Source organism: Xiphophorus maculatus, chromosome 8 (assembly GCF_002775205.1).
Source record: "Xiphophorus maculatus strain JP 163 A chromosome 8, X_maculatus-5.0-male, whole genome shotgun sequence".
Lineage (NCBI taxonomy): Eukaryota > Metazoa > Chordata > Actinopteri > Cyprinodontiformes > Poeciliidae > Xiphophorus > Xiphophorus maculatus.
Genome location: NC_036450.1, coordinates 18,083,010 through 18,092,003, shown reverse-complemented (window position 1 = coordinate 18,092,003; position 8,994 = coordinate 18,083,010). Strand labels below are relative to the sequence as shown.

Here is an 8,994-nt window from a genome sequence, read left to right as displayed (position 1 = left end):
CGAACGAATGGAAACATAGCCCTTTTGTTTAGCGATGACTTAAAAGCTGTGAAATAGATAGCAAAATTGGGATTACTAGATAGATTACTTTCATTTGGGTATTCCCCACTTCCTCCATGCTGTTCTTCTCTGAGTGGAGCAGCATTCACAAGTAGTACAATTGAATAAAGATTAAATGTTTCTTTAAACTATAATGGATAAAAAAGTTAAAGAAGACTATGAGTGTAAATCACTTTACAGAAAAAAAATGTAGCTACTTATAACATTAATAGACAAAGCAACAGTTTGAGGGCTGCTGTATGAATAAATTTATCTCTGACAACAGTGCATGACAAATTTAAAGTATTGCCTTTTGTATTTTATAATGATATTCTATATTTTAAGAATAAGCAACAGAGATGTTCAGTGTCTCGAAGACAAAAACATTATGATGAATATTACAATGACAATTACTAAGTCACAAATAAGAGATTGTAAATTGCACACAAAACAACTATGACTTTTATTAAGAAATAGTTTGCAATATCTACATAACAACTCTCTCCAATCACACGATTTTGTGGACTAGTGCCAGGAGACAGTGGACTTTTTATAAGTATATTGACATTTTGCATTAATGTGTTGTCATTAAGCCATATTAAATTGCTGTCTATAATTTATTTTTTATTATTATTCCCTATTTTATGTGAATCTGAGCGCTTCCGTATTCTGTTTTACTTTATTCTAGTTTGTTGTTGTCGACTCGTTTTCATCTGAGCTACGACCACAAGGTGGCAGTACTTCCCCACTTTGTAGAGGGATTACTGACTGGAGAACAAGGCGAAGAAGAGTGCATGCAGTGACAGTCGTCAACATGGCGTTCAGTTTTGGCGGTGCCGCGACTAACACAGGGGCAGGTATGAGCAATATTTACCAGGGTTTTGAGTTTTTTGTTAAACTCAGGATATGTCACACGTGTGTTACGAACGCGGGTTGCCGTGAACTCAAGTTATAACATGTTCTGATTGGCTGAACGTTGTAGCTAACTTACTGTTAACCCTCGACGTCTCTAGCAGTGTGGTAACCAAGCTACCAAGCTAACGATAAACTTCCTAGATATATTCCTGTGGCCTTTACTCATATGGCTTGGAAAAAGTGAAATTTGTAGTAAAGACATGCATTGACCTCTGTTTCTGGTTGAGAAGGTTTAGGATGCGTCTTCATTTGCTCCGTACTAACCATGCCTCTCTTGAGTTTGTTCTCTCTTCAACCCGGTGTAATTGTAACTGAACTCTTATTTGTTCTTCTGAAGGGACGTCCGGGTTTTCATTTGGTCAGTTTGGTGCCAAAACCACAGCTTCAACAACGTTTGGTTTTAACCCGACAGCGACCACTACCACCGCTTCTTCGGGGTTTGGCAGTAAGTCCCCACAGCTCCTGAATTTTCCACAACGACCTCCACACTTAAACTCATAATTAATTGGGGTTTAAGTGTAGACACGATGTCCTTCCACCAGGTTCTCACTTACATATGCATGCTTCCTGAACTTATATATATATTCCTCAATAAAGGCCTTTACACAACAACAACAACTGTATTTGATATTGAGATAAGAAGTACACACTGGTGGACTTTATAGTTTACTTCTAAAGCAAATTACTAGAATGGACGAATGCAAAAACTTTTCAGGTTTTTCGATTGAACAATTATACTCTGTGTTTGTCCATCACATAATCCTAATAGAATACATTCAATTTTACACTCTTAACGTGATAAAATGTATAGAATTTGATATATGAGTTAATGAATCTTTGTCTTATTTTGTGTTTATGTCTGTGTATCATTTTAATCATCGACTTGTTTGAATTTCTCAGCTCTGACGGCTCCTGCTTTTGGCGCAGCCACGACCACAACTGCACCAGCCACAGGATTTAGTTTTGGTGCCTCCAACACAGGTGAGATGAAGGTCCTATTTCAAGCATCAAAGGTGTTTATTGTATCTTTAGATCGCCCTCCTTGTAGGAATATAGAGTAATACAGAGTAATCTTGAGCTCTGGCGTTGTCATTTATCTCCTCCGTGTTACTCTCTCTTTCTTCGCTGCCTGCCTGCTTTGGCTGCAGGATTTGGGGGGCTTGGAGCTGGAAACACCACAGCTGGTGGGTTTAGCTTTGGGGGGTTTGGTTTAAATGCAAACCCAGCAGCAATCAGCTTCAGTGCAGGTTGCTTCGGTACAGCAACCACAGCTGGCTCTGTTTTCAATTTTGGTAATAGCCTGGCTAGCACAGGTAGAGGATCTTTGTGATTCACTTCATTTTGTGCCTGTCAATCATGCATTATTGTTTAGTTTTTCCACCTAAGTGCGGTGCAGTGGTGTTTTATTTTCTTTCATCTCACTTGGTGATTCTAAGTCACAACATTTGCATGAAAAATTTTGAGTTATTCACCCATGCCTGTTGATGCCCATGCGGAATGTGTTTTTATGGAGGAAAAAAATAGATGGAAATCATTTGTCAAATTCTTCTCAAATTATTGTGAAAGTTTTGTCATGATTGTTCTTCTCTGCTACCCATCAAATGTGCTGTATTTTCTTTCTTGTTCTCTTGCTTTCCTTTCATCCCCCTTTTTGTCACTTCTTTCATCTAACTTGTCCTCATTCCCATTGCTTCACAGGTGCGTTTGGTGGCTTTGGGACAACTACAACAACTGCTGCCGCACCAGGATCCACTTTCAACTTTGCCCCCTCCAACACAACAGGTCAGTAACGGAGCTCAAAACATCCAGCTTTACATTTTCCAAATTTAAATTAGGAATCATAGCAATGGACAGTAAATTTAAGTTGTTTCTACAATGCCTTTATATTAAGTGGTCACTGGAGAACCAAAAGTAATGGAGCGGTCCCATTGAGCAGTACACCTGATTTCGATGTTCAGGCTACACACACAAACTTCATTCAGACATGATTGAGTGGTGTGATGCTGTGGGCCTGTTTCTCTTCTGAAGGCCCTGGGAACCTGGTTAAACTGGAAGGCATCATGACTTCTTAAAAATACAGGGAAATGTTAAATATAAACCATATAGCATTTAAAATTTGGTCAGGGTAATGATCTAGAACGGCGTTTCCCAATTCCGGTCCTCGGGCCTCCCTGCCCTGCATGTTTTAGGTGTTTCCCTTCTGCTACACACCTGGATTGAATATATTGGTGATCAACAGGTTTCTGCAGCACTTGATGGTCATGCAATCATTTGAATCAGCTGCTCTGGAATAGAGGCACATCTAAAACATGCAGAGCAGGGAGGCCTGAGGACCGGAATTGGGAAACGCTGATCTAGAATACTTAGCTGCAGCTATACAAAACTGTGCACTTGTCATAAAATTAGAGGAGCCAATACTCCTCTAATTTTGTATCCCTCTCCCTGAACCAGCCTTGTGAAATTATGTCAGAGAAGACTATGTTTATTAATCAACCCTAGACTATTAAATATTACTAGCTGATGAATTACACTAACCTGCCACTAGATGTCACCCTTTGTCTCCCAGAACATGGGACAAAAACCTGACTGATCTATTGATCCTCCTGCAAAGCTAACATATTTTCTAAACACTCTCGACCTTAAAGATGGTTCTCTTGTAGGTGATAATTTTCTTAATATTGTTTTTCAGGAAGCTTGTTTGGTAATACACAGAACAAAGGGTTTGGATTCCCATCTGGACTCGGAACTGGTGCCACTGCTGGAGCGACAGGCTTTGGAACTGGATTAGGAACAACTGGCCTCGGTTTTGGAGGTTTTAACATCCAGCCGACACAACAGCAACAAGGTCAATAATAAAATAAATAGGTTTGGGAATATCTGTGCAAATGCAGTTATTTATAGCTGCACCTTAATCGTAGCTTTTTCAAAATGTTAGATTTTTTTTGTAAGAAATGTGGATAAAATGATTTTATTTCTAATCATTAAATTAAATAAATGTGTTTATTTATTCAATTTTAACTAGTTTCCACATAAATCTCAGCATGACTGTGTTTCACTCCCCTTTTTTTTACTATTCCTGCTACAGGAGGCTTGTTTGGCCAGCCGGCCCAGCAGCAGGGTCAAGCTCAGCCAACCCAGCTTTACCAGCAAGTGACCGCTCTGTCAGCCCCCACTCTTCTGGGAGACGAACGCGACTCCATACTTGCCAAGTGGAACCAGTTGCAGGCTTACTGGGGAACAGGGAAGGGCTACTATGTTAACAACAACCTACCGGTGGACTTTACTCAGGAGAACCCTTTCTGCAGGTTCAAGGTAAACTAGGGATAATTGGTTCACTCATTTTCTACTCCTTACTAAGTTTGGAAAAATCTAAAATGTAAGTGTTTTGCAGGTTCAGATAAGTAAAAGTAAAAAGGAAATATCCAGAGACTGGAGTGGGGAATGAAATTATATTTAAAAACACAATATGTTCATGTTTTTATGTTTTTCATTGACCATTTTTTCTAACATTGTATAAAAAAGGCTTACCTAGGCAGCCCTAGGATTCTGTATTAATCTTTGGTCTTTTTGCAGGCAGTGGGGTATAGCTGTGTCCCAGTAAGCAAGGACGAAGATGGTTTAGTGGTGTTGGTTCTGAATAAAAAGGAGCCTGATGTTCGTGCTCAGCAGCAGCAGCTGGTTGAGTCACTGCACAAGGTTCTGGGAAGCAACCAGACTCTGACCGTCAATGTAGAGGGCGTTAAAGCTCTGCCCAACGATCAGTAAGTTTCTCTAACGTTACATGGTTTCCTAAAATCCTGAGGACTATAAACCCATTCTGAACAATTACCTCCTGCTTCATCTGTTCTCCAGGACAGAGGTGATCATTTATGTGGTGGAGCGTTCCCCCAATGGCACCTCCAAGAGGATCCCAGCTTCCACGCTCTTCACCTTCCTGGAGCAGGCCAACATCAAGGCTCAGCTCACCCAGATTGGAGTGGTCATGTCAGTAACACGCACAGAGCTGTCCCCAGCACAGCTGAAACAGCTGCTGCAGAACGCTCCTGCAGGTAAATATGTGCACATATGTTTACCAACAGGTTGGTCATTTTGTTGTTAAAATCAGCTAACCGCATTACCTCCTTTTTGCCATCACCAGGTGTGGATCCCATCATTTGGGAACAAGCTAAGGTGGACAACCCTGACCCAGAGAAGTAAGTTGGAATATGTTTTTTTTATTTATTTTTTTCTTGCTTCTATCCAAAGAGCTCATAAATCATCCTAGGTTTTGTCCTTGAACCGCCTTCCATAAATGTTCAGGTTAATCCCCGTACCCATGGTGGGTTTCAAGGAGCTGCTCCGCAGATTGCAGATCCAGGAGCAGATGACCAAGCAACACCAGACCAGAGTGGATGTAAGTAAAAATATCTTTTGCTTTTTGTTTCTACATTTAGCAAAGGTTTAGAACACAGGTGTCAAACTCCAGTCCTCAAGGGCCGGTGTCCTGCAACTTTTAGATGAGCCTCTGCTGCACCACACCTGAGTGGAATAATTAGGTCATTAGCTCTGGAGAACTGATCTACACAAGGAAGAGGTAATTAAGCCATTTCATTCCAGTGTTTTGTACCTGTGGCACATCTAAAAACTGCAGGACAGCGGCCCTTGAAGACTGGAGTGCGACACCCCTGGTTTAGAAGAAAAGGCAAGAAAATGGGCAAAAGCCACCTGGTTATTAGAAAAGGAATTCTGAGGCAGACTTCTGGTGTCAAGGACGGTACGCAGATGTCCAGTCAATCCTCACTGCCAGCTGCTTGTTTTCATCATGAAATATTAGAAATACCAGAGCAATCAGCGGGAGGAAGAGTGTTTCAGAAAATGTTTCCTTATTGAAGACTTCAAATGAAAGCCTTGGATAACCTTGGGTCCTTGTGTTTGTAACTCCAGTGTAGTTTAATTTGGATGCGACTTAAGGGAAATAACTATGAAGTTGGGTTTAGTTACAGAAGATTTGGGTTTTTACTTTATAAACCTAATCTGAAGCGGAAAAACATTCAAAAAGCACCTGCATAAATGGGATTAGAAAATTAGAACTTTTATATCCAAATCTAGGGAGTTTTCATAACAAACATCTTTCCAAGAGTTTTTCTGTAACTTGGCCACAACAAGGCCACAATGTGGGATGGATGCAGGTGCAGGGAGGTGATAAAATCTAAAGGTAAAGAAAAAAAAAAAAGTCTCTTAATGAGATGTCTTTGTTTGCCGCCTTTGTGCACTTTCAGATAATCTCCAATGACATCAGTGAGCTGCAGAAGAACCAGGCAACAACTGTAGCCAAGATCGCTCAATACAAGAGGAAGCTGATGGATCTGTCTCACAGGGTGCTGCAGGTAGTTTCTGCATTCAATTTAATTAAATATGTGTGCGTTTCGTTTGTCTAGTTAACAAAAACATAAAACTGTGAATGACACAGACACAACTTTTAAGCTGTCTCCACCCCACTTTACTGACCCATATTTTGTCAGGGAGATTTCAGATCCCTTCTTTCTCCCACAAATAGCAAAACCGCATCGAGCAGCATGTGTAAATTATATCAAGTTGGAATGTCCTGGCGCCATCCGCTTCTCTCCCAGCTCTATAAATTCATCTTCGATAACTCTGGCATATTTTTCCTGGAAGGTACTAATAAAGCAGGAGATTCAGAGAAAAAGCGGCTACGCTATCCAAGTGGATGAGGAGCATCTGAGGGTACAGCTGGACACCATTCAGTCAGAACTCAATGCACCCACACAGTTCAAGGCAAGTGTGTCCTGTCCAATAAGAAGCCTTATTTTTTGAAGTGTTTAATTTTAAGTAGACTTATAATGTCGCTTGGATATTATCACATTTGTAGGTTTTACAATTTGATCAGAATTTGTTTGAAACGATTTATCGTGATTAGTCAATTATGTTCAACTGTTTTATTGATTGATGAATCATAAGCATACAGATTGCTGAAAGAACGACGCTGTCAGAACAGTAATTACGCCAAAACTGTACAAAAATATATACATTTAGCATTTTAAGATATATATATGTATATATATATATACAGTATATATATAGGTATGTTCTACCCAGAACTCTGAAAGTGTCATAGATTTAGATTCTCCTGGTTCAAATTTTGGAAAATCCATAATTTCCTATGAAGCATCTTTTGCATCTAATTATTAATTGGTTTATGCTAATGATCAAGTGTTCACTAAAGGAATGCTTTTCTGTTGCACTTTGGGCAATAAGCTATATGTTTTCTTATTTAATAAAAGGTATTGGATTACTTATTTGTATCTCTTTAATGCATTTCTAATATTGTATAAAATCTTAAGTGAAAATCTGAGACAGAATGTGTTCATTTTTTAAAATCTGATTAATTATCTGAATAATCGATAGAATAATATTGTTAGTTCCAGTCTTACAACAGTCAATCTAAAGTAGTGTATTAGTCTTTCTCACTCGTAGGGATCAAACTCCTGTTGTAATTTAGACACTTTTTATTCCATGTGTAATTTGTGTTTGTTTTTAATCCTATCCAGGGTCGATTGAATGAGCTGATGTCTCAAATTCGAATGCAGAACCACTTTGGAGCCGTGAGATCAGAAGAGCGCTACAACGTCGATGCAGATCTCCTCCGAGAAATCAAACAAGTAGGATATCTTTTTGCCTGTTTATAAATCTAAGGCTTTTATTTATCAGATTGGTAAGAATTACTCAGAAATATTTTTGCCTGTTTTACACCGACTGCATAATATGAGTTAACGCTAGATGAGATGTTTGTTGTTTTCTAACGGAAACACTCTTATCTTGCCTCACATTTCCAGCACTTAAAGCAGCAACAAGAAGGCTTAAGTCACCTGATCAGCGTCATTAAAGATGACTTGGAGGACATCAAACTCATAGAACATGGACTAAGCGACGGCGGCCACATGAGAGGGGGCATCCTGAGCTGAGGTCGCCCGTCCACGTGTTCAGACCCTGTATCAGTCTGAAAAGGGACACTTCTCACCCAGACCAACCTTCATCACAGAAGGATATTAAAATCTCATTTTTTTCCAGGTGTGATAATTGAGTGTTTGGATGAGTGGTCATTCTCTGCTGTCTGGGCCGATTTAAACAGCTTAAAAAAGACTCAACAGTGTCTAATAAAAGCAGGCTTCCCTCATGTTAAATCAGATTATGGAGCGCGTCTAGCAAGTAAGCTGTGGGAGTACGCAGCATGATTCAAAACTATGTTAATACATATTTGTATGTCTTTTTTTATTCTAGTAAATATTAATAAATCTTTGAATTTAAAAAAACTATTATCTCCTTTTATACATTGGCGCAGTAGAAGCTTTTTTTTTTGTGGTAGAGACATTTCTAGGCTGCGTTCTTTACTCGTGTGTTTGGATTTATTGATTTGCATCGTTATTGTAATAATGTGGGTTCATTTCTTGTTTACCTTTTTAGATTAGTGCTTTCCTACATCTCATCAAAGCAGGGCTTCACTTGATAGGTTTATGTCCTGGATTTGCATCCTCTACTGGAGAGAAAAGGCTGATTGGCAGTTGAACTTATTAGGCTCCTTCAAACCGATTACATCCCCTCATGCAACAGGGTCACCCACATGCTAAGGGTCTGTAGTGTTATCCAGCACACACAAAGATCTAAACATGTTGTCAGATGTGTAGAAGAAGCAACGCATAACTGTAGAATGCCTTCGGTGTTTATAAATAGACTTTTTTTTTTTATAGAAACAGATTAATAGCAACTACCTCTACAGACAAAATAACCCTTAGAAAACATTTCCAAACAAAAAGCTCCAGTCAATGAGAATTAGACATGAGGAAGGTGAATCTTGTTTTTGTTTTTTTGCACGAGTTGCTATAGCGAACCTTACAAGTGGGATGTTTGATAAGTTCAACAGAAAGTCAGTTCTGGTCCTCGAGGGTAAGAGTTCTGGATGTTTTATATGAATATTTAGCAGGTTATCCTAAAATGGTCTTCCAAGGCTTGTGGAGAAGAAACAGGCCCACAGCATCACAGATC

General features: G+C 39.4%; 1 protein-coding gene across 2 annotated transcripts; it reads left to right on the top strand.

Annotated features, from left to right (window-relative positions):
• Positions 1 to 763: 763 nt before the first annotated feature.
• On the top strand, positions 764 to 8,257 carry nup54 (nucleoporin 54). Of its 2 annotated transcripts, XM_014468647.2 has the most exons (15): positions 764 to 896; positions 1,292 to 1,399; positions 1,855 to 1,935; positions 2,103 to 2,267; positions 2,653 to 2,736; positions 3,644 to 3,799; positions 4,040 to 4,266; positions 4,528 to 4,715; positions 4,807 to 5,003; positions 5,093 to 5,147; positions 5,254 to 5,347; positions 6,213 to 6,320; positions 6,610 to 6,729; positions 7,503 to 7,613; positions 7,788 to 8,257. In XM_014468647.2, exons 1-15 carry the CDS (start codon positions 854 to 856, stop codon positions 7,914 to 7,916), a joined length of 1,866 nt encoding a protein of 621 aa, XP_014324133.1. In that variant the 5' UTR covers positions 764 to 853; the 3' UTR covers positions 7,917 to 8,257. The 2 variants fall into 2 exon arrangements, with proteins under 2 accessions (XP_014324133.1, XP_023193704.1); XM_023337936.1 differs by lacking the exon at positions 2,103 to 2,267 and having other exon boundaries at positions 777 to 896; positions 7,788 to 8,254.
• Positions 8,258 to 8,994: the final 737 nt, after the last annotated feature.

Coding starts and splice junctions, on each gene's coding strand:
- nup54 (XM_014468647.2), top strand. CDS start 854: ATGGCGTTCAGTTTTGGCGGTGCCGCGACTAACACAGGGGCAG. Junction 2,737..3,643: donor TGCCCCCTCCAACACAACAG/GTCAGTAACGGA, acceptor ATTGTTTTTCAG/GAAGCTTGTTTGGTAATACA. Junction 6,321..6,609: donor TGTCTCACAGGGTGCTGCAG/GTAGTTTCTGCA, acceptor TTTTCCTGGAAG/GTACTAATAAAGCAGGAGAT.